This window comes from Oncorhynchus masou, unplaced genomic scaffold (assembly GCF_036934945.1).
Source record: "Oncorhynchus masou masou isolate Uvic2021 unplaced genomic scaffold, UVic_Omas_1.1 unplaced_scaffold_1152, whole genome shotgun sequence".
In the NCBI taxonomy this organism is placed as follows: Eukaryota; Metazoa; Chordata; class Actinopteri; order Salmoniformes; family Salmonidae; genus Oncorhynchus; species Oncorhynchus masou.
The window spans coordinates 103,958-130,000 of record NW_027001272.1 but is presented as its reverse complement, the minus strand read 5'-3'; the positions used below and the strand labels follow the sequence as shown (position 1 = coordinate 130,000).

General features: G+C 49.8%; 1 protein-coding gene across 3 annotated transcripts in view; it reads right to left on the bottom strand.

The window, feature by feature from the left end:
• Positions 1-2,827: 2,827 nt before the first annotated feature.
• LOC135529386 (arf-GAP with GTPase, ANK repeat and PH domain-containing protein 1) overlaps positions 2,828-26,043 on the bottom strand; it is a 122,190-nt gene continuing 98,974 nt past the window's right edge. For all 3 annotated transcript variants that reach the window (XM_064958158.1, XM_064958160.1, XM_064958159.1), the window contains exons 13-14: positions 5,068-5,323; positions 2,828-4,115 (exon numbers count right to left, since the gene is read on the bottom strand). In XM_064958158.1, coding sequence (XP_064814230.1) covers positions 3,906-4,115; positions 5,068-5,323 — 466 coding nt within the window. In that variant the 3' untranslated portion in view covers positions 2,828-3,905. The remainder of the gene's footprint in view (positions 4,116-5,067; positions 5,324-26,043) is intronic.

The window sequence follows — 26,043 nt, the reverse complement described above, 5'->3', positions numbered from 1 at the left end:
TTGGGTTGTGTAGCTACATACAGGATGAATGAGCAACGACAAAGGTCACCAAATACACACGGGGACCAAATAAACAAAAACAAATGACCATAGTTTGTTTATTACTGTTTGTTGATTACATCTATGTACATGTGGTGAACGCTGTGCTGATGTGTCGACTGGCATGTATAGAAGGGAGAGCTGTGGCTGGTTTAATGGTACGGAAGTAACACCAGACTGATTGACATGGTGAGTGTGTCCCCCATAGTGCTCTTCTCCCTGGCAGGGACACTGATACATGTCTCAACGTCTCACGTCTAAAGAGGAGATTCTAGACAGCCTGGAAACCAAACTGATATGCTCCGTTTCACCATTGAAACAAATCTTCTGGATTCCAGGCTAGCTTTTTGATGCTTCCTGAACCCAACTATAAGGAAGGACAGCTCACACTATTGGCTAATAATCAATTCCACTGGCTACTTCAGAGGGGAAGGGGGAGCAGCTTGACCACCAATGAGGATTGTGTCCAATATGATGTCGAACCTCTTCATATCTCCCACTAGTGAGAGAGCCAGTGGCTGAGATAGGAACAGTTTCAGGCCAGCAGACAATATGAGGGAAGAGACCAGGGATCTACACAAACATCCATCCATGCAAAAGTGTTGTACAGGAAAGACTTTGAGAGGAGAGGACTGACGCGAGCATCAAACTGAATACGTAGTGCATCGTTTGGTCAGAAATAAAACGACTTGGTCTCCTCAGTCAAAACCTCACTTCCACGTGTTATTAATGGGGAGAGGTTTAACGCTGCTATTTCTGCTACTGCAACAATAAGGTTCAATAAAGGTTTGGTCAGGTGCACTTTAGTGTTCGTGGCTGCCTGTGGACAAAGCCTGATGCCTCAGCACTTCTCATGTTAATCACACTCAACATGTTTAGCTCTTTTCACATTTCTATCGGATGCAGAGAAGCGTGTGTGTGATGTATGGGCTTGTCTACAGCATACGCAGGTATTGCAAGGTGTGTGTTAAACAGAAACACCACCGTTAGCATGGACATCTATACCTGTCCTCCATATTGCTTTAATACCTGTACAGGTGAGGCAGGAGTCACTACTTATATTAGGTGTTTATATACACACACACACACACACACACACACACACACACACACACACACGGTAACATCAAGGGCAAAAGCAATCATAAATACGGGAGCATTTGACGCTTAGGAATGGTTTAGGGGGAGAAAGACTCATATCACACACAAGGACACACACACAGTAAGGTTTAAGAACAGGCAAAGGCAGAGGGACTTGTGCAGAGCAGAGACGTTGGCAACACGAAGAGGGACAGGAGGAAAGGAAAGCCCCTGATGCTAAACATTCCAGTAACGTTCAGTCAACCCATCACTGGCTTATTTCTCCCAATAAAAACCTCAAACCGCAGAGAGAACACGACGCTCTCAGAGTAAAGAACTTCCTACTTCCTTCAGATACATCATGACATCACCACCAAAAGAGCTTTTCAAAAAGAGAAAGAAAAGCGAGAGGAAGAGAAATACATTATTTACACACAGTAGGATTCCAGACGCAGAGAAGCCCTTCCTATCGAGTCACTGAGCAGAAAGGATGCATCCCAAATGGCTGCCGGTTCCCTACATAGTGAACTTCTTTGAACCAGAATCCTATGGGCGCGGGTCAAAAGTAGTGCGCTGTTCAAGGGAATAGGGTGCCAATCGGGACGCAGGCCGAGAGATTCAAGAGGCAGAGACTGTATGATTGGTTGGGGAGCAACAGACATGGCTATCCAATGACAGACTGAGGATGGAGGAAACGCATGCCGAGTATCTCAGAAGACCTGATGGGAGGCGGCCCAGAGTCGGAGGGAGGCGGCCCAGAGTCGGAGGGAGGCGGCCCAGAGTCGGAGGGAGGCGGCCCAGAGTCGGAGGGAGGCGGCCCAGAGTCGGAGGGAGGCGGCCCAGAGTCTATCCTGACCTATGACGTCATATATGATGTCAGTCAACTTGACAAGGGGAAAACTCAGAGGGGCACAAATTAGGAACTCTTCTCCGAATCAGAACAGTCTAATTGTATGAAGAAACAGTATCCATCAGATCGTAGATATTCTACAAAAGCTGACAGCCCATCATGGATTGAACTGTCAGACAAACGTCTTCTTAGATTAAATGAAATAGATTGAACACTGATGAGCCCATCTAGTATAAATAGTGCTACATTTACACCGTGGATGCTGTTCCTGGATCAGTTGTAGATCAGTGTTAGTGAATGGGAGTATGGACCTGACAACTGATACCTGCACCACACCTAAGTAATCAACAGGAACATGCCAGAGTCCTGCCTATCCATTTCCCCCCATCCTCTGCCGATCACTATGCAACAAGACATTATCACGATGCGTTTCCAGCTGAAACAGCAGATACAGTGTATTTGATGAGCTGATAAAAGTCAAGAGAAGGCAGACTAATATGCAGAAGGATAAACCACTAAGCAGAAAAGCCTTTGCCCTGGTCTCTGTGTGGCGGACAACCGTCCCACGACCCTGAAGAAGGCTGGTGGTCTGATACTGAGCCTTGTGATGCTTCCTAATCATTCTGGAGGAGGACTGTTCCTCTGAACGGATGACATGTCAATCTCAGACTGTTGTTGAGGCGAGTAGAATTGTGGGGGTTTCAAGATCACATAGAATTGACCGTCTCTGGTCCCTGAGCCTGGAAATACATACAGGCTTTTTACACCGAGCAAGTGGCTTCTAATAGATATGACAAACTCACTTCTCTGTAGAACTGATTCATTGGTCCAGCAATTAACAATGAGATATACACAATGTGGACGTGATGAACAACCCTTTTTAATTCAAAAGAGAAAGTGTCTGACATGCTATCACACTTTCTGTTTTACTTCCAAGGAATATCGGATACTGAGCATTTTTTTCTCTCACTTTCTTAAACTGTTTATACAAGAAGATATTTTTGTTCCACATTAAAAAAACAAACATCCACAGGAGAGAGAGAGATCACATAATTTACTGAAGAGAAGAGAGGGGAAACACTGATTATGTGGAGAACTAAAGAAGAACCAGAGTAGAAGAGGAGTTCTGTTCAGTTGATCAGTGTTCTTTGTAGTTCTCATGTTATAAGGTAGAGCTCCCATAACTTAAGTGAAAAGCAACCCCCCCTTCCCCAACATGCTACAGAGGCCTTCTTCAAACATCCCAAGTCTTTCCAAACCCGCAGGCCTCTGTTTCTGTCCAGCTGAGAAAGCAGTGACATAGTAGTGATATAGTGTGTGTGTGGCCTGGGTTGAAGCTGGGAGCAGATTGCAGATCGGAGTCAATAGAGGGTATATGAGAAGGGGGAGTCGCTGCTTTTCATGTGATTTTGGCCGCCTCCTCCCCATGTCCCATCATGCTTAGGGCCACATGCAGCCAGGTAGGTAGCAGTGGGGGAAGCCGGTGACCTGACTCCACCCGGAAGTAACGCCAAGCCACATCCTGCCCCCATGCTTTCACAGGGGAGGGCCTTGTGAGGAAATTGACAATTGGACCGAAGCGCGGGGGGGGGGGGTCATCATGATGTGGGGCAGAGAGCCAAAAGGACAGAGGGCTTCATCAACGGCAACATGAGTGCTAGTGTCTTCTGTGTGAGATTAGTGTCAGAGTGGAGAGGGTAAGAGGTCAACGAGGGCTCTAAGACAAGGAGTGCAGAAGTAGTGGTTCCCAAAAGAGTTCAGTCATTTTCTCCCAATTCAGACTCTCTCCAAGCCCCTCACTTCCAAAAATGTCACAGTTTTTTTTCAGTCAGGAGTTTGAGTGTGTAATATGCATATAATGTCACAATGTGTGTTTAGCCTGTTAATATCCTGCGAGCCGCAGTACCCAGAGGCCTCCTGAAGGGGGCGGTAGTGTTTATATGAGTGCAGTGCTGCCCGTGCTGCTGCAGCTGTTGTTGCGGTTGGTGTTGCGTCGGGACAGGTTGGGCGTGGCCATAAGTGGGTAGCGTTCATCGGGACAGCCGTACTGCAGCAGCGTGTCAACACACTCCTGGCTGCTGGCCTGCCGTGCGTATGCCAGCGCGCTGTTACCGTGGGCGTCCCTCGCCATCAGATCCACCCCGTACTGGAGGAGAGAGGGATTGAGGGAGAGGGGAGAGGAGTGAGGGGGATGAGGGAGAGAGGGGAGAGGAGAGAGGGAGATGGGGGAGAGGAGAGAGGGGATGGGGAGAGGAGAGGGGATGGGGAGAGAGGGGATGGCGGAGAGAGGGGATGGGGGAGAGAGGGATGGGGGAGAGAGGGATGGGGGAGAGAGGGATGGGGGAGAGAGGGATGGGGGAGAGAGGGATGGGGGAGAGGGATGGGGGAGAGGGGATGGAGGAGAGAGGGATGGAGAGAGAGGGATGGAGAGAGAGGGATGGAGAGAGAGGGATGGAGAGAGAGGGATGGAGGGAGAAAGGGGTGGGGGAGAGAGGAGAGGGGGATGGGGGAGAGAGGGGGATGGGGGAGAGAGGGGGATGGGGGATGGGGGAGAGAGGACAGGGGGGATAGGGGGGGATGGGGGAGAGAGGACAGAGGGGGATAGGGGAGAGAGGACAGAGGGGGATAGGGGGAGAGAGGGGGATGGGGGATGGGGGAGAGAGGACAGAGGGGGATAGGGGAGAGAGGACAGAGGGGGATAGGGGAGAGAGGACAGAGGGGGATAGGGGAGAGAGGACAGAGGGGGATAGGGGAGAGAGGACAGAGGGGGATAGGGGAGAGAGGACAGAGGGGGATAGGGGAGAGAGGACAGAGGGGGATGGGGGAGAGAGGACAGAGGGGGATGGGGGAGAGAGGACAGAGGGGGATAGGGGAGAGAGGACAGAGGGGGATAGGGGAGAGAGGACAGAGGGGGATGGGGGAGAGAGGACAGAGGGGGATGGGGGAGAAAGGACAGAGGGGGATGGGGGAGAGAGGACAGAGGGAAAGATAGAGTAAGTTATTGTTATTATACATGGCAACATCTTGGTCTACAGACAACATTCAGGGTGAGGAACCATGGACATGTGAGATCCTGTTGGTATTGTCCTCTCTCTCACCCAGATGAGGAGCTGTGTGATGACCACGTTGCCCTTGCGGCACGCCAGGTGAAGGGCGGTGCGTCCGTCTCCCTCTCCACACGTCTCGTTGACTTGCTCCCGGGAGCCGTGAGCCAGAAGCAGGATGACGCAGCGCAGGTCCTCCTCGGCAGTGGCCCTCAGCAGCTGCTGGCCCAGGGATAGGTCCACCCCCGAGAGCGACGCCAGGAACAACCGCTGCTCGTACTTAGCCCGGATCCAACGCTCACGCTCCTCCCTGAAAGAGAGAAATACACAGACTACTGGTTAAGAGGAAAGTTCAGGATCTTAACATCATCTTGTGACGTTACCTTCTCCACCTGTTCATCTAGTCACACTCCTCCCTGGAGAAGGAACACATAGGACCGAAGGGGGATGTCCACCATTGTTCTAGTTCACATAGCAGTGTGTATATCTGCCGACTGTTACGGGGACGATGTCTGCCGACTGTTACGGGGACGATGTCTGCCGACTGTTACGGGGACGATGTCTGCCGACTGTTACGGGGACGATGTCTGCCGACTGTTACGGGGACGATGTCTGCCGACTGTTACGGGGACGATGTCTGCCGACTGTTACGGGGACGATGTCTGCCGACTGTTACGGGGACGATATCTGCCGGCTGTTACAGGGACGATATCTGCCGACTGTTACAGGGACGATATCTGCCGACTGACTGCCGACTGTTACAGGGACGATATCTGCCGACTGGGGGCGATATCTGCCGACTGTTACGGGGACGATATCTGCCGACTGTTACGGGGACGATATCTGCCGACTGTTACGGGGACGATATCTGCCGACTGTTACAGGGACGATATCTGCCGACTGTTACGGGGACGATATCTGCCGACTGTTACAGGGACGATATCTGCCGACTGTTACTATCTGCCGACTGTTACAGGGACGATATCTGCCGACAGGGACGATATCTGCCGACTGTTACGGGGGACGATGTCTGCCGACTGTTACGGGGACGATGTCTGCCGACTGTTACGGGGGACGATGTCTGCCGACTGTTACGGGGACGATATCTGCCGACTGTTACGGGGACGATATCGATATCTGACGATATCTGCCGACTGTTACAGGGACGTTATCTGCCGACTGTTACGGGACGATATCTGCCGGCTGTTACAGGGACGATATCTGCCGACTGTTACAGGGATGATATCTGCCGACTGTTACAGGGACGATATCTGCCGACTGTTACAGGGACGATATCTGCCGACTGTTACGGGGACGATGTCTGCCGACTGTTACGGGGACGATATCTGCCGACTGTTACGGGGACGATATCTGCCGACTGTTACGGGGACGATATCTGCCGACTGTTACAGGGACGATATCTGCCGACTGTTACGGGACGATATCTGCCGACTGTTACGGGGATATCGATATCTGGACTGTTACGGGGACGATATCTGCCGACTGTTACAGGGACGATATCTGCCGACTGTTACAGGGACGATATCTGCCGACTGTTACAGGGATGATATCTGCCGACTGTTACAGGGATGATATCTGCCGACTGTTACAGGGATGATATCTGCCGACTGTTACAGGGATGATATCTGCCGACTGTTACAGGGATGATATCTGCCGACTGTTACAGGGATGATATCTGCCGACTGTTACAGGGATGATATCTGCCGACTGTTACAGGGATGATATCTGCCGACTGTTACAGGGATGATATCTGCCGACTGTTACAGGGACGATATCTGCCGACTGTTACAGGGATGATATCTGCTGACTGTTACAGGGATGATATCTGCCGACTGTTACAGGGATGATGTCTGCCGACTGTTACAGGGATGATATCTGCCGACTGTTACAGGGATGATATCTGCCGACTGTTACAGGGATGATATCTGCCGACTGTTACAGGGATGATATCTGCCGACTGTTACAGGGATGATATCTGCCGACTGTTACAGGGACGATATCTGCTGACTGTTACAGGGATATTTACTGGGTCTCTGGGAACCACAGGACCATTCTTAGAAAGAATGAGTTCAGATGGTAAAAAAGTGAATGGAAGAGTGGGTTAACTAGGACTGGGATAACTAGAACTGGGTTAACTAGTACTGGGTTAACTAGGAGTATGTTAACTAGCCTAGTCTGTGAAGGAGGAAGACACCATGTAAACCCCATAGCGCTGAGAGAGACCAGGAAAGAGAGAGACCAGGAGAGAGAGAGAGAGAGAGAGACCAGGGGAGAGAGAGGGGTGGGGGATTGGGGCAGTGTAAGTACAGAGTGGTAACAGCTTCCAGCCACTCAATCTAATCCTGTGATGTGATAGCGCTAATCTCTCCCTAATCCCCGCCATGTAAACACAGCCTTTCAGCCCAATTGGGATTATCCATGCATCAATCCTCCTGTTAGAAAGGAGAGGAACCACAGTGGCCTGGGGAGAGGATAGGGGAGGGACAGGAGTGAGGATATAGAGCTGTCCTGTATCCCTAGAAACAACAGTCCAGGATATGGAGAACACCGTATAGTGGAACCTCACTGCTGGCTCACTTCCTCTGTAATGACCTACCCTGGGTGGAGGGTTAGGCCTGAGAGAGAGCATTACATACACACACCAGGAGAGAGAAAGACAGATGGATATACAGTAAAAGTCAAACATTTAGACATCCACTGTTTCAAGGATTTTTCTTTGTTTTTACTATTTTCTATATTGTAGAATAATAGTCAAGACATCAAAACTATGGAAACAAAAAAGTTTTAAACAAAATGAAAAATGATTATATATTTCAGATTCTTCAACGCAGCCACCCTTTGCCTTGATGACTTTGTAGACTCTTGGCATTCTCTCAACCAGCTTCACCTGGAATGCTTGAAGGAGTTTGCACATATGCTGTGCATTTGTTGGCCACTATGTGGTCCAACTCATCCCAAACCATCTCAATTGGGTTGTGGTCGGGTGATTGTGGAGGCCAGGTCATCTGATGCAGCACTCCATCACTCTCCTTCTTGGTCAAATAGCCCTTACACAGCCAAGATGTGTGTTGGGTCATTGTCCTGTTAAAAAACAAATTATCGTCCCACTAAGCCCAAACCAGATGGGATGGCGTATCGCTGCAGAATGCTGTGGTTGCCATGCTGGTTAAGTGTGCCTTGAATTCTAAATAAATCACAGTGTCACCAGCAAAGCACCATCACACCTCCTGCTCCAAGCTTCACGGTGGGAACCACACATACGGAGATCATCCATTCACCTACTCTGCATCTCACAAAGACGAGGCGGTTGGAACCAAAAATCTCAAATTTGGACTCATCAGACCAAAGGACAGATTTCCACCGGTCTAATGTCCATTGCTTGTGTTTCTTGGCCCAAGAAAGAACAACACAACTGATTGGCTCAAAGGCACTGAGGAAAGAAATTACACAAATTAACAAGGCATACCTGATAATTGAAATGCATTCCAGGTGACTACCTCATGAAGCTAGTTGAGAGAATGCCAAGAGTGTGCAAAGCTGTTATCAAGGCAACAAAGAAGAAACTCAAATATAAAATATATTTTGATTTGTTTAACACTTTTTTTGGCTACTACATGATTCCATATGTGTTATTTCATAGTTTTGATGTCTTCACTATTATTCTACAATGTAGAAAATAGTACAAATAAAGAAAAACCCTGGAATAAGTAGGTGTGTCCAAACTTTTGACTGGTACTGTATGTAGAGTGTGAATCAAACCTTTCCATATCCCCTCCTACTGTTAGTGCACTGTTTTTCAAGATCTTTTAAACACTGCCAAAGATTTGGAATTTTGTTGAGACCCTCAAATTCAACAAAGCCAAAGCCAATGACAGCAACCTAGTCACCCACCAGAGGTTTCTGACCCACTGTCTGGGAACTGGTCACAGACTGGTCTGGGACTGGTCATGAAATACTGGCTTCTCAAGGCAACAGGGCAGTCTATGGACTGCCTATATGTTGACAGGTCTGAGGTGTAGGGGACAACCAAGTCGCCCCGTCAGCCATAACAGAAGATGAGTGATGAGACCTTAGGGTGTCTCAGAGGGTTAACCTCAAACAGACCCATTGACGGAAGTAATTACAAATTAGCCGCGTGTGGAGGGTCTCTCTCTCTCTGCAGGAGAAAGCGTTTTATCAGAGCGCGAGGGGGCAGACGGACAGATGATAAAAATAGTCAATCTATAGCCCTGGGGATCGATGCCCTGCGACATCCTTCTTAATCAAAGCCTCGGCAACGGGATGACTGGACCCAACCCCCGGCAACGATTTCCTTTTTCTTCAAACCACTGCAACCGTGGCTGAGCATCCTCACACACACACACACACCGAGTGCCCTTACTCACACCCCCCCCCCCCACACACACACACCGAGTGCCCTTACTCACACCCCCCCCCACACACACACACACCGAGTGCCCTTACTCACACCCCCCCCCCACGCACACACACGACAAACATCAAGCTAATATCAAAACGCTAGAAATTGGTTTCTGGCTAAACTTGTCTCAAAGTAGCTATAGGCCAGGAAGTAGGATGTTCATTCACTAACTTCTGTGGTTATACAGAAAGGATGGTGGGAGGAGATAGAGGAGGGGAGAGACAGACAAATACAACTAGATGGAGAGTTTTAGAGGTGTGGGAACCCAGTAGAATCTCATTAACTCTCTCCCCAGAGAATAGACAGTGTGTTGCGTTTGGTTGTGTGTGTGTGTTTGAGGGGGTGTAACCTAGGTATGGGGGCCTGCCTGCCACATTACCCTCTCTGGTCGGGGGCTAGCCTAGCAGGACGGAATGTCCCTGGTCTTCCTGCCTGTCCCGGGGAGAGAGTGAGGAGGCTGGGCGGAGGTACACGGGCCAGAGCCCCGGGACAAAGCCCCAGGGAGGGGTGGGCAGGGAGGGTCTCGGCAGGGGCCTGGGCCCTCGTCTCTCTGGGTGTGTGTGGAGGAAATGCAGAGGCAGCACTTCACTGCTTCTTGGCACGCATGCCTTCCCCAGAGGACAGAGTTGCTATGGCTGGAGTCTGGGCCTTCCCCAGAGGACAGAGTTGCTATGGGCTGGAGTCTGGGCCTTCCCCAGAGGACAGAGTTGCTATGGTTGGAGTCTGGGCCTTCCCCAGAGGACAGAGTTGCTATGGGCTGGAGTCTGGGCCTTCCCCAGAGGACAGAGTTGCTATGGGCTGGAGTCTGGGCCTTCCCCAGACGACAGAGTTGCTATGGCTGGAGTCTGGGCCTTCCCCAGAGGACAGAGTTGCTATGGTTGGAGTCTGGGCCTTCCCCAGAGGACAGAGTTGCTATGGCTGGAGTCTGGGCCTTCCCCAGAGGACAGAGTTGCTATGGCTGGAGTCTGGGCCTTCCCCAGAGGACAGAGTTGCTATGGCTGGAGTCTGGGCCTTCCCCAGAGGACAGAGTTGCTATGGCTGGAGACTGGGCCTTCCCCAGAGGACAGAGTTGCTATGGCTGGAGTCTGGGCCTTCCCCAGAGGACAGAGTTGTTATGGGCTGGAGTCTGGGTCTTCTCCAGGACAGAGTTGTTATGGGCTGGAGTCTGGGTCTTCTACAGGACAGAGTTGTTATGGGCTGGAGTCTGGGCCTTCCCCAGAGGACAGAGTTGTTATGGGCTGGAGTCTGGGCCTTCTCCAGGACAGAGTTGTTATGGGCTGGAGTCTGGGCCTTCTCCAGGACAGAGTTGTTATGGGCTGGAGTCTGGGTCTTCTCCAGGACAGAGTTGTTATGGGCTGGAGTCTGGGTCTTCTCCAGGACAGAGTTGTTATGGGCTGGAGTCTGGGTCTTCTCCAGGACAGAGTTGTTATGGGCTGGAGTCTGGGTCTTCTCCAGGACAGAGTTGCTATGGTTGGAGTCTGGGCCTTCCCCAGAGGACAGAGTTGTTATGGGCTGGAGTCTGGGTCTTCTTCAGGACAGAGTTGCTATGGTTGGAGTCTGGGTCTTCTCCAGGACAGAGTTGTTATGGGCTGGAGTCTGGGTCTTCTCCAGGACAGAGTTGTTATGGGCTGGAGTCTGGGTCTTCTCCAGGACAGAGTTGCTATGGTTGGAGTCTGGGCCTTCCCCAGAGGACAGAGTTGTTATGGGCTGGAGTCTGGGTCTTCTCCAGGACAGAGTTGTTATGGGCTGGAGTCTGGGCCTTCCCCAGAGGACAGAGTTGTTATGGGCTGGAGTCTGGGTCTTCTCCAGGACAGAGTTGTTATGGGCTGGAGTCTGGGTCTTCTCCAGGACAGAGTTGTTATGGGCTGGAGTCTGGGTCTTCTACAGGACAGAGTTGTTATGGGCTGGAGTCTGGGCCTTCTCCAGGACAGAGTTGTTATGGGCTGGAGTCTGGGTCTTCTCCAGGACAGAGTTGTTATGGGCTGGAGTCTGGGTCTTCTCCAGGACAGAGTTGTTATGGGCTGGAGTCTGGGTCTTCTCCAGGACAGAGTTGCTATGGTTGGAGTCTGGGCCTTCCCCAGAGGACAGAGTTGTTATGGGCTGGAGTCTGGGTCTTCTTCAGGACAGAGTTGCTATGGTTGGAGTCTGGGTCTTCTCCAGGACAGAGTTGTTATGGGCTGGAGTCTGGGTCTTCTCAGGACAGAGTTGTTATGGGCTGGAGTCTGGGTCTTCTCCAGGACAGAGTTGCTATGGTTGGAGTCTGGGCCTTCCCCAGAGGACAGAGTTGTTATGGGCTGGAGTCTGGGTCTTCTCCAGGACAGAGTTGTTATGGGCTGGAGTCTGGGTCTTCTCCAGGACAGAGTTGTTATGGGCTGGAGTCTGGGTCTTCTACAGGACAGAGTTGTTATGGGCTGGAGTCTGGGCCTTCCCCAGAGGACAGAGTTGTTATGGGCTGGAGTCTGGGTCTTCTCCAGGACAGAGTTGTTATGGGCTGGAGTCTGGGCCTTCCCCAGAGGACAGAGTTGTTATGGGCTGGAGTCTGGGCCTTCTCCAGGACAGAGTTGTTATGGGCTGGAGTCTGGGCCTTCCCCAGAGGACAGAGTTGTTATGGGCTGGAGTCTGGGTCTTCTCCAGGACAGAGTTGTTATGGGCTGGAGTCTGGGTCTTCTCCAGGACAGAGTTGTTATGGGCTGGAGCCCGGAGGCAGAGACAAGGGCCCACACACACACACACACACACACACACACACACACACACACACACACACACACGCCATGTTGGACACAATGGGAACGGACAAACTCAGGGTGCGATGGTGACAGCACAGCATTGTAAGGGAGAAGATGAAGTGTCCACATTCACAGGACAGAATGATGTCCCCTACAATGGCCTCCACAACACGTGACCCCCCCCCCCCCCCACTGACTTCGGTAATGAAACACTAAACTGTTGTTTCCAACACTGCTAATGGGCTACTGACAAGCACATAGCGACATTATCCCCCTGAATGGGAACATACACTACTAAGAGGTAGTCACTACTAAGAATCCATTCCAAGTGATTTTCCTACTCACATTTGGTGTTCATCTTGTAAGGCATTAAGGGGTAGCATGCTACCATTATCCTCTGGTTAGAGTAATGAGAGCAGTTTGGAAACTAGAAAGGCTAATTGGACTAATTAGCTACTCAGAAAGGCTCTCTGACAAAAGCTGGGGAGGGCGGTGTGTGTGCCTGAGGGCCCCCCCCCCCTCCCCTCCCTCCGTGTGTCTAAGAGAGGTACCTGTCTGACTGCAGCTCACTGTTCCACCATGTTTGTCTCACTTATCACATTGGATTAGAGGACAGGCTGCAGCACCACGGAGCACTGTGGAGATAATTAACCACAGGTCCTGCTCAGACTGGCAGGGACTCTCACAGGATGCAACCACACTCCCCACAACCCCTGTTCTCTCTCACCACCTACAGCAAATGCTTAAAAAGGGAACACGAAGGGGGGAGTGTGTGTGTGTGTGTGAATAATAATCACAGGAGGCAGATTTCCTAGCCAGTCTAATTAAACACTACAGGTCATGCCAGCGAGGGCTCCAACATGTCCGAACGCAATGAGCCTTTCACAAGAAATGCCCCCCGACCAACACACACACACTTCAACGTTTCCCATTAGTGCGTTCATGTGAGATGACAGTAACACATTATTATCATGATAATGACTTAGGTAAATATATTCCACCCTGAGAGATAGGAACCCCATGTATGTACAACCCTGTCTGTTCTCTCTGTACTGTCGGTTGAGAAACAGTGGTGAAAGGTAAATACATGGCGGTGTGTGTAGGTGTGTGTAGGTGCGTGTAGGTGCATGTAGGTGTGTGTAGGTGTGTGTTACAGGCGTCGGTTAAACCCATGACCAACCCCTTGGTTAATAGAACAGCGGGCTGGTTTGACTGACAGCTTCATTAGCCTGTGTTAGGGGGTTGTTAGCGGGACTGTTGACTTCCGCCGCCGCAGAGCAGGAGAGAAGCGACAGTGGGGTTCTGTCGCCGTTGGAAACCATGGGGTGAGGAATGTGCTTGTTTGGGGTTACCCGGGGATAAACAGGGGGGCTGATGTCAGTCTCTGACTCTCATCTGGGGCCAACTGGAGACAGGAGCTGAAGAATAGATACATGTCATTTCCTGCCTCTTTTAGGTGCATGAGTCTGTGTTTGTATTAATCTGTGTGTGTTGGTTCTCCCTGGCCAGTCTCTTTGTTGCAGTGTGTTTACACACAGGCCCAGTAGTTTCCTGTCTCCCACAGACCCCCAGGCAGAGCCCCATCTGATTGGTCAACTCTGACAGCCGTCCACTCCACTGAGCCGTCCGACCGTGACTGGTCAACCAGCTGCTCTCCACTGCCACTACGACCAGGGGGAGGGGGTCTACGACCAGGGGGAGGGAGGGAGGGGGTCTACGACCAGGGGGAGGGAGGGGGTCTACGACCAGGGGGAAGGAGGGAGGGGGGTCTGCGACCCCAACATAGACCCTGGATACAAGACTCACAGCAGAGTCCCACATCCTAATAAATCAGAACAATAGTCATTATCTACCATTATGGTGTTATCAAATGATCATTTACATTTGTTGGCTAATGTTGCCTATTAAAGTGATGACATTTATTTGACATGCAGTGATTCATTAAGTGACTAAATAATGTGTCGTTGTTTTCCACCTAAAATGGAGTTGACCTTATTACCAATGTCCAAAATTACCAGCATTATCATAACTGTCATCAACAGCATCATGATCATTTCCAGCATCATTACCGTAAAGGGCTGTTATTCGATGCCCTCCAACATCAACACATCATCATGAGACATTCCTCAACATGATCATCTTTATCTCTTAACAAAGAGAGAAGACATCCTTGTTAACATACACAATAACATCCATATCACATTCCCATTCTAACAGTGTGTTGCTGGGTCTGATCTGCACTGTGAGACGCACGGACCTCAGGAATACAACCACCAATCATTACAGAATGGAACTGTGGCAGAGCAGTGAGAGGAACCTGGTTGGACTGAAGTCACACACACACACACCACACAGCGTCGTCAGTCAGTCAGTGACACACACACACAGCGTCGTCAGTCAGTCAGTGACACACACACACACCACACAGCGTCGCCAGTCAGTCAGTGACAAACACACCACACAGCGTCGTCAGTCAGTCAGTGACACACACACACACCACAGAGCGTCGTCAGTCAGTCAGTGACACACACACACACCACACAGCGTCGTCAGTCAGTCAGTGACACACACCACACAGCGTCGTCAGTCAGTCAGTGACAAACACACACACCACACAGCGTCGTCAGTCAGTCAGTGACACACACACACACACACCACATCGTCAGTTAGTCAGGTCTCACACACACACACACACACACACACACACACACACACACACACACACACACACACACACACACACACACACACACACACACACACACACACACACACACAGCGTCGTCAGTGAGTGAGCAGAGTGGCCTTCTCCTTTGCCCTAATTAGCCCTCTCTAATTCAGCTCGTTAGGACTCGTTACAACTCGTTAGGGTTCCACTGACTCCCAGGTAATGAGGTCTGACAGGAGGAATCTGTCACCTGGACAGCTCCCCCAGTAAACCTGAGGAGACTAAGACCAGGGTGAGATGCCCAGACCATACACACAGGCTCACATACAGAGAGGTAGTCACTAGAGGGAACAACACATACAGAGAGGTAGTCACTAGAGGGAACAACACATACAGAGAGGTAGTCACTAGAGGGAACAACACATAGAGAGAGGTAGTCACTAGAGGGAACAACACATACAGAGAGGTAGTCACTAGAGGGAACAACACATACAGAGAGGTAGTCACTAGAGGGAACAAAACATACAGAGAGGTAGACACTAGAGGGAACAACACATACAGAGAGGAGAGAGGTAGTCACTAGAGGGAACAACACATACAGAGAGGTAGTTACTAGAGGGAACAACACAAATAGAGAGGTTGTTACTAGAGGGAACAACACATACAGAGAGGTAGACACTAGAGGGAACAACACATACAGAGAGGTAGTCCCTAGAGGGAACAACACATAGAGAGAGGTAGTCACTAGAGGGAACAACACATAGAGAGAGGTAGTCACTAGAGGGAACAACACAGAGAGGTAGTCACTAGAGGGAACAACACATACAGAGAGGTAGTCACTAGAGGGAACAACACATACAGAGAGGTAGTCACTAGAGGGAACAACACATACAGAGAGGAAGTCACTAGAGGGAACAACACATACAGAGAGGTAGTCACTAGAGGGAACAACACATACAGAGAGGTAATCCCTAGAGGGAACAACACATAGAGAGAGGTAATCCCTAGAGGGAACAACACATAGAGAGAGGTAGTCACTAGAGGGAACAACACAGAGAGGTAGTCACTAGAGGGAACAACACAGAGAGGTAGACACTAGAGGGAACAACACATACAGAGAGGTAATCCCTAGAGGGAACAACACATACAGAGAGGTAGACACTAGAGGGAACAACCCATACAGAGAGGTAGTCACTAGAGGGAACAACACATACAGAGAGGTAGTCACTAGAGGGAACAACACATACAGAGAGGGAAGAGGGAACAACACATACAGAGAGGGAAGAGGGAACAACACATACAGAGAGGGAAGAGGGAACAACACATACAGAGAGGTAGTCACTAGAGGGAACAACACATACAGAGAGGTAGTCACTAGAGGGAACAACACATACAGAGAGGTAGTCACTAGAGGGAACAACACATACAGAGAGGTAGTCACAAGAGGGAACAACACATACAGAGAGGTAGTCACTAGAGGGAACAACACAAATAGAGAGGTTGTTACTCTAGGGAACAAAACATACAGAGAGGTAGTCACTAGAGGGAACAACACAAACAGAGAGGAGAGGTAGTCACTAGAGGGAACAACACATACAGAGAGGTAGTCACTAGAGGGAACAACACATACAGAGAGGTAGTCACTAGAGGGAACAACACAAATAGAGAGGTTGTTACTAGAGGGAACAAAACATACAGAGAGGTAGACACTAGAGGGAACAACACATACAGAGAGGTAGTCACTAGAGGGAACAACACATACAGAGAGGTAGTCACGAGAGGGAACAACACATACAGAGAGGTAGTCACTAGAGGGAACAACACAAACAGAGAGGAGAGAGGTAGTCACTAGAGGGAACAACACATACAGAGAGGTAGACACTAGAGGGAACAACACATACAGAGAGGTAGTCACTAGAGGGAACAACACATACAGAGAGAGGTAGTCACTAGAGGGAACAACACATACAGAGAGGTAGTCACTAGAGGGAACAACACATACAGAGAGGTAGTCACTAGAGGGAACAACACAAACAGAGAGGAGAGAGGTAGTCACTAGAGGGAACAACACAAATAGAGAGGTTGTTACTAGAGTGAACAACACATACAGAGGTAGTCACTAGAGGGAACAACACATACAGAGAGGTAGTCACGAGAGGGAACAACACAGAGAGAGGTAGTCACTAGAGGGAACAACACATACAGAGAGGTAGTCACTAGAGGGAACAACACATACAGAGAGGTAGTCACTAGAGGGAACAACACATACAGAGAGGTAGTCACTAGAGGGAACAACGCATACAGAGAGGTAGTCACAAGAGGGAACAACACATACAGAGAGGTAGTCACTAGAGGGAACAACACAAATAGAGAGGTTGTTACTCTAGGGAACAAAACATACAGAGAGGTAGTCACTAGAGGGAACAACACATACAGAGAGGTAGTCACTAGAGGGAACAACACATACAGAGAGGTAGTCACTAGAGGGAACAACACATACAGAGAGGTAGTCACTAGAGGGAACAACACATACAGAGAGGTAGTCACTAGAGGGAACAACACAAACAGAGAGGAGATGTAGTCACTAGAGGGAACAACACATACAGAGAGGTAGTCACTAGAGGGAACAACACATACAGAGAGGTAGTCACTAGAGGGAACAACACAAATAGAGAGGTTGTTACTCTAGGGAACAAAACATACAGAGAGGTAGTCACTAGAGGGAACAACACAAACAGAGAGGAGAGGTAGTCACTAGAGGGAACAACACATACAGAGAGGTAGTCACTAGAGGGAACAACACATACAGAGAGGTAGTCACTAGAGGGAACAACACAAACAGAGAGGAGAGAGGTAGTCACTAGAGGGAACAACACATAGAGAGGTTGTTACTAGAGTGAACAACACATACAGAGAGGTAGTCACTAGAGGGAACAACACATACAGAGAGGTAGTCACGAGAGGGAACAACACATAGAGAGAGGTAGTCACTAGAGGGAACAACACATACAGAGAGGTAGTCACGAGAGGGAACAACACATAGAGAGAGGTAGTCACTAGAGGGAACAACACATACAGAGAGGTAGTCACTAGAGGGAACAACACATAGAGAGAGGTAGTCACTAGAGGGAACAACACATACAGAGAGGTGGTCACTAGAGGGAACAACACATACATAGAGGTAGTCACTAGAGGGAACAACACATACAGAGAGGGAAGAGGGAACAAGGTACACATGGTACCACAGAAAGAAGAGGCAGACAGACAGAATAGCTATAAAATAGAGAGCAGATAGATACTATTGTCTTACAAGGTAAAAATACCCTAGACCCCCCCCCAAAAAACAAGGGGTCTGAAATCAATTACACTTTGGTCGTTAGCTGCCCTTGGATAGTCACAGATAATTAAGCTCAGCTCTTTTTTATGATGAACAGATTAGTGTCTCTGTTACTGAGCCGTTGCCTGGCTTGATACTGCTCCCTGATTGGCTGGCTGGGGGAAAATGGGCAAAGCTGATGGGAAGTGCCCTCAGCTGAATCACAATGCTCCAGTAGTGGTATGAAGAGCAGAGAGAGAGGAAAGGAGGGATGGAGGAGGAGAGAGGGAGGGAGGAGGAGAGAGAGAGGGAGGGAGGAGGAGAGAGAGAGGGAGGGAGGAGGAGAGAGAGGAAAGGAGGGTGGGAGGAGGAGAGACAGAGGGAGGAGGAGAGAGAGAGGAAAGGAGGGAGGGAGGAGGAGAGAGAGGGGAGGAGGAGAGAGAGGAAAGGAGGGGGGAGGAGATAGAGAGGGAGGAGGAGAAGAGGGAGGGAGGAGGAGAGAGAGGAAAGGAGGGAGGGATGGAGGGAGGAGGAGAGAGAGAGAGGAAAGGAGGGAGGAGGAGATAGAGAGGGAGGAGGAGAGAGGGAGGGAGGAGAAGAGGGAGGGAGGAGGAGAGAGAGGAAAGGAGGGAGGGAGGAGGAGAGAGGGAGGGAGGAGGAGAGAGAGGAAAGGAGGGAGGGAGGAGGAGATAGAGAGGGAGGAGGAGAGAGGGGGGGGGAGGAGAGAAAGGAAAGGAGGGAGGGAGGAGGAGATAGAGAGGGAGGAGGAGAGAGGGAGGGAGGAGGAGAGAGAGGAAAGGAGGGTGGGAGGAGGAGAGAGAGAGGGAGGAGGAGAGAGAGAGGAAAGGAGGGAGGGAGGAGGAGAGAGAGGGGGAGGAGGAGAGAGAGGAAAGGATGGAGGGAGGAGGAGAGAGAGAGGGAGGGGAAGAGGGAGGGAAGGAGAGAGAGGTAGAGGGAGACAGAGCACGCTCCAGTAGTGGCATGAAGAGCAGATAAGAGGGGAAAGGTCAAAAGGGAGAGAAGGGAGGAAGGGAGAGAGAAAGGTAGGGGGAAGGAGAGAGGTAAGGGAAAGGAGAGAGAGAGGTAGGGGGAAGGAGAGAGGTAAGGGAAAGGAGAGAGGTAAGGGAAAGGAGAGAGAGAGGTAGGGGGAAGGAGAGAGGTAAGGGGAAGGAGAGAGGTAGGGGGAAGGAGAGAGGTAAGGGAAAGGAGAGAGGTAAGGGAAAGGAGAGAGAGAGGTAGGGGGAAGGAGAGAGGTAAGGGAAAGGAGAGAGAGAGGTAGGGGGAAGGAGAGAGGTAAGGGAAAGGAGAGAGAGTGCAGGGGGAGAGGGACAGTGTCTGGCTGAGCACAAACCTGGCTGCCTACCTACCTTGTGACCCGACCAGTAAGTCCTGAGAGAGTCCAGACCCATTGACATTTCTGTTCATATTAGCCCCGATGCAGATGAGTGGGATTAGAAGGTGTTTTAACGGACATTTGTACCCCTTTTCTGAAGCTTCTCACAGGGGACCTGGTTGAAACAGAACAGTTCCACAGCTCCAATGGTGCATATCGTCACCCTCCCAGAAACAGTCACGTCATTACAGCTCAGATTCAACTGTTTTACATCACATATCATCACCCTCCCAGAAACAGTCACGTCATTACAGCTCAGATTCAACTGTTTTAAATCACAGAGGATCTTTTTATTTCCAAGTATTCATATTTTTCAACTAAGTTAAGGACAGCACATAGGACTGCATGTAGACAGCAAGCTTTATGGGACAATCAAATGAAACAAACGATAGATACATTACACAATCAGATAGATACAGCCTGTCTACGTTTCACACTGAATTCACTTCATCTCATTTCCAAACCATCAAACTGTGGGAATATTCAATTGAATTGGGAGTAAATAAGACCTCTCTTCTCAGTTAGCCCTGGTAGATCTGTTGTGGTCTGTTTAAAGTGTTTACCAGCCAGGGTCTGTACTAACAGTGAACCAATTCAGTCAACACATTACCAAGACAACAAGGAGAACTCGCGGACAAATACGGCAATTACAGAAAGGCCTAGCTACCTACCACTTCACTTATTATCCATATACAGACTAATCTGTGCTTCAGGAATGGGGAAATGAGAGAGATAATACAGACACAGAGGGAGAGACAGACACACAGAGGGAGAGAGGGAGAGAGAGAGACAGACAGAGGGAGAGAGACAGAGACACAGACAGAGGGAGAGAGAGAGACAGACAGAGGGAGAGAGAGAGACAGAGGGAGAGAGACAGAGACAGAGGGAGAGAGACAGACAGACAGAGGGAGGGAGAGAGACAGAGACAGACAGAGGGTAAGCGAGACAGAGACACAGACAGAGGGAGAGAGAGGTCGAAAGAGAGAGACACACAGACAGAGGGAGAGAGAGGGGGAGAGAGAGACAGACAGGGGGAGAGAGAGGGGGAGAGAGAGACAGACAGGGGGAGAGAGAGACAGAAACAGACAATGGGAGAGAGAGACAGAGACATATACGGAGGGAGAGAGAGGGAGAGAGACAGACAGAGGGAGAGAGAGGGAGAGAGACACATACAGAGAGACAGAGGGAGAGAGACAGACAGAGGGAGAGGGAGGGAGAGAGAGAGACAGACAGAGGGAGAGAGACAGACAGAGGGAGAGAGACAGACAGAGGGAGAGAGACAGACAGAGGGAGAGAGACAGAGAGGGAGAGGGAGGGAGAGAGAGAGAGAGAGATATGGAGAGAGAGACAGACAGAGAGAGAGACAGAGAGAGAGAGAGAGAGAGAGACAGAGGGAGAGAGAGACAGACAGACAAAGGGAGGGAGAGAGAGGGAGAGAGACAGACAGAGCAAGGGAGAGAGATGGAGAGAGAGGGAGGGAGATGGAGGCAGACCGAGGGAGAGAAAGACAGATACAGACAGCGGGAGGGAGAGACAGACAGAAAGAGCGAGAGAGAGTCAAAGACAGAGAGAGACAGACAGAGGGAGAGAGACAGAGGGAGAGAGACAGAGGGAGAGAGACAGAGGGAGAGAGACAGACAGAGCAAGGGAGAGAGAGGGAGAGAGGGAGGAGGGAGAAAGAGGGAGAGAGGGAGGGAGAGGGAGGCAGACCGAGGGAGAAAAAGACAGACACAGACAGAGGGAGAGAGAGAAAGAGACACAGACAGAGGGAGAGAGACAGACAGATGGAAAGAGCGAGTGGGAGGGAGAGAGAGTCACAGACAGAGAGAGACAGACACAGACAGAGGGAGAGAGAGAGACAGACAAGAGGGAGAGAGAGGGAAAGAAAGAGAGATAGAGGGAGAGAGAGGGAAAGAGCGAGGCAGATAGAGGGAGAGAGACACAGACACAGGGAGAGAGAGACACAGGGAGGAAGAGAGAGAGAGACTCACAGCCAGACACACATTATTATGCATTTCTTCATTATTAATTTGGGGGATGAAACCCTAGATGAGGTCATCTCGTTGACCAGATCATCTGATGAGTCAGCCATAAATAATAGACCCTTAGTCTTCCCTTATTAGCATCCCTCCTCACGACGACTGCATCAGCCTGGGATGAATGGCTCTCTGATTGGCTCGTCAGCCAGTTTAATGTCAATAGTAAATTGGAAGCCTTGTTAACCTAGTTGGGGACAGGATTACGGGGAGAGATAGTAAGCAGCCAGTCATGTAAAAATGAATGTCTATCAGGGTCTAATTTAATCAAGGGCAGCTCCCTTTTTACAGAGGAATTACAATGTAGGAAGCCAATTATTTTGAACGTTTACGCTGTGGTCCCTGCCTGTCAGATAAGTGTGTGTGTGTGTGTATGTGTGTGAGAGAGATTTAAAAAAATGCAGGGCATCACAGGGAATGGCTGGCTCCTATCAGAGGGATAAAGATGATGCTGTGGGGTGGAGGGAAGGACCAGCTAGTTAACTAACAGATTAAACAGACCTCACCAAGAGAGAAGGACCAGCTAGTTAACTAACAGATTAAATAGACCTCACCAAGAGAGAAGGACCAGATAGTTAACTAACAGATTAAACAGACCTCACCAAGAGAGAAGGACCAGATAGTTAACTAACATATTAAACAGACCTCACCAAGAGGGAAGGACCAGATAGTTAACTAACAGATTAAACAGACCTCACCAAGAGAGAAGGACCAGATAGTTAACTAACAGATTAAACAGACCTCACCAAGAGAGAAGGACCAGATAGTTAACTAACAGATTAAACAGACCTTACCAAGAGAGAAGGAACAGCTAGTTAACTAACATATTAAACAGACCTTACCAAGAGGGAAGGACCAGCTAGTTAACTAACATATTAAACAGACCTTACCAAGAGGGAAGGACCAGCTAGTTAACTAACAGAATAAACAGACCTCACCAAGTGAGAAGGACCAGCTAGTTAACTAACATATTAAACAGACCTCACCAAGTGAGAAGGACCAGCTAGTTAACTAACAGATTAAATGGACCTCACCAAGACCCAGGCTATCTACAGCTCTTCGTCTGGGACAGCACTCACAGGCAGCATGCACAAAAGTGCACGCACAAAGACTTGAAAGTGTGCACACACATCCAAGCAAACGCACACAGACACCGAGGAGAGCCCCAGCACACCTCTACCCTGGGGGATAATTATCCTGTGTGGGCCCCTGTCCCCTCTGGTCCCTGGGGCCCAATCCCACTGCTTTCTGGAGGGTGGGCCTCACCCCCCCCACACCTGCACCCGGTCCAGATTAAAAGCCCTGTCTGGTCTAATTTTAAATGTGTTACCGCTGCCCTTTCTTAGGGGAACAAGACTAATCTATTCCCATAAAGGCTTATCTCTGTTCTCTCTGCCCTCCGTGAGGCACGCTGGGCCTTCTGTTGAATTATTACTAGCTGGACATTTGTCATGAGGCAGGCTGACGTAAAGTGTGTCGTAGGGCTGGGCGCTGAGGAGCTGGTCGTGTGTCTGTGGAATGATGGCGTGCCTGGGATGGCTGGCTGTTCCCCTCTCCTCTTTTCTCTCCTTCCCTCCATCCTTCAGCTGTCTAATTAAGGTGAGGCCTCCTAGCATCCCCTCCCCCTTTCCTTGTCCCATTATTGTCCACCACCAATTACTTCCCCCTCCCCGCCCACATCACAAAGCTCGGTGACCAGTCAGTCTATCCAACACTTCAATCCTTTCAGTTACCCAGTTCAACTGTAGACTGAAACAAACACATTGACCCCAACAGTCAGAGGGTGAAGCTAACAAAGGTCAACTGCGAGCAGGAGGATGGGCCGTGCAAAGGCGTGAGGATGGGCCGTGCAAAGGCGTGAGGATGGGCCGTGCAAAGGCGTGAGGATGCGCTGGTCAAGACGATCAGCCACCATGACAGGCTGCCAAACGTCAGCGTGGCACAAGCGCGTGTGTTTGCGTGTCGAGGGTCGTGTCAAGTGACGGCGACATGGCCGCCAAAGGAACGCCACAATCCCACAAAGTCACCGGCAGGCTGGATGAGAGGAGCTGTCACTACTGCTGGCTCAGGCCTGCTCACGCCTCCCGTCAAACAGGCAGCTAACGGCCCTCCAGACTCTGGGCCTCTGGGCCCTGGTGTGGTGTCCATGGCAGCCATCACATCATTAACACAATGAGAGAGTTGATGATGATAATAATGAGTTAGTGGTGCCACACCAGCACAGCAGTGCCAGTTACTACTGTAGTAGTCATTGTTGCCAGTTTCAGCAGCCCTTGACCTGGCCCTCAGCACTGACCATCAGATAGGGGGAGTCACCGGGCCAGACCAAACACAGCCTACCAGGAGCTGTAGCCATCAGATGGGGGGGGGGGGTCACCGGGCCAGACCAAACACAGCCTACCAGGAGCTGTAGCCATCAGATAAGGGGGGGGTCACTGGATCAGACCAAACACAGCCTACCAGGAGATGATGATGGTTAACTGCGGGCAGCGAGAGGTTTAAGTGAACGCTTAGAGAAGGTTGATGATTTTGGTGTTTTTGGGGGCCTTTTGCCACATTGTGTCAAGGGAACTCTAGAGGACAGCAGCCTATGGCTACAGCAGAGCAGTGCTGGCTGGTCCCCTGGAGTCAGACACACTGCACTGGGTTCACCATCACTTTCATATCTTCTGACTATTCTGGCAGCCTTCTCAAAACACTCCCTTATTTCACTATTTACAACATTCCCTATAGCATCTCTCCAGTCCCTGCATTTGACAAGTACATCATGGACAGAGAGTCCTGGCCCCAGTGACCAACAGACAGACAGAGAAGCTTGGAGAGGGAGGAGGGCTGAGTAAAGCTCATTGGTCTGAAGAGAGAGAGAGAGAAGCTTGGAGAGGGAGGAGGGCTGAGGAAAGCTCATTGGTCTGAAGAGAGAGAGAGAGAAGCTTGGAGAGGGAGGAGGGCTGAGGAAAGCTCATTGGTCTGAAGAGAGAGAGAGAGAGAAGCTTGGAGAGGGAGGAGGGCTGAGGAAAGCTCATTGGTCTGAAGAGAGAGAGAGAGAAGCTTGGAGAGGGAGGAGGGCTGAGGAAAGCTCATTGGTCTGAAGAGAGAGAGAGAGAAGCTTGGAGAGGGAGGAGGGCTGAGGAAAGCTCATTGGTCTGAAGAGAGAGAGAGAGAAGCTTGGAGAGGGAGGAGGGCTGAGGAAAGCTCATTGGTCTGAAGAGAGAGCAGGACAGCAGGGGAGGCCTATCATGTCACATCTCTTATCAGATCTGTATGGAGGCTACAGCGAGCGGCGCTAAGCTACGTGTGATCTCTCCAAAGATGGTTCCTCCCTCCGCTCCAAACGGGACAGAGCAGAGAGAAGAGGAGGAAAAATGTCTTTAATACTCCCATGCCAATGTCCTGCTTCTCCCTCCAAACCGCCATCTCTTTCAATTCAATTCAAGGGCTTTATTGGAATGGGAAACGTGTTAACATTGCCAAAGCAAGTGAGGTAGATAATATATAAAGTGAATATATAAAGTGAAATAAACAATACAAATTAACAGTAAACATTACACATACAGAAGTTTAAAACAATAAAGACAATCCAAATGTCATATTATATATATACAGTGTTTTAACAATGTACAAATGGTTAAAGGACACACGATAAAATAAATAAGCATAAATATGGGTTGTATTTACAATGGTGTTTGTTCTTCACTGGTTGCCCTTTTCTCGTGGCAACAGGTCACAAATCTTGCTGCTGTGATGTCACACTGTGGAATTTCACCCAGTAGATATGAGAGTTTATCAAAATTGGATTTGTTTTCAAATTCTTTGTGGATGTGTGTAATCTGAGGGAAATATGTGTCTCGAATATGGTCATACATTGGGCAGGAGGTTAGGAAGTGCAGCTCAGTTTCCACCTCATTTTGTGGGCAGTGAGCACATAGCCTGTCTTCTCTTGAGAGCCATGTCTGCCTACGGCGGCCTTTTAAAATAGCAAGGCTCTGCTCACTGAGTCTGTACATAGTCAAAGCTTTCCTTAATTTTGGGTCAGTCACAGTGGTCAGGTATTCTGCCGCTGTGTACTCTCTGTTTAGGGCCAAAAAGCATTCTAGTTTGCTCAGTTTTTTTGTTAATTCTTTCCAATGTGTCAAGTAATTATTTTTTTGTAATTATCTTTCTCTCTCCCTCTCTTTCTCTCTTTCTTTCTTTCTTTTCTCTCTCTCTCCCTCCAACCCTCCCTATCTCTCCCTCAAACCCTCCCTCTTTCTCTTTCTCCAACCCTCCCTCTTTCTCTTTCTCCCTCCAACCCTCCCTCTCTTTCTCTTTCTCCCTCCAACCCTCCCTCTCTCTCTCTCTCTTTCTCCCTCCAACCCTCCCTCTCTCTCTTTCTCCCTCCAACCCTCCCTCTCTCTCTTTCTCCCTCCAACCCTCCCTCTCTCTCTTTCTCCCTCCAACCCTCCCTCTC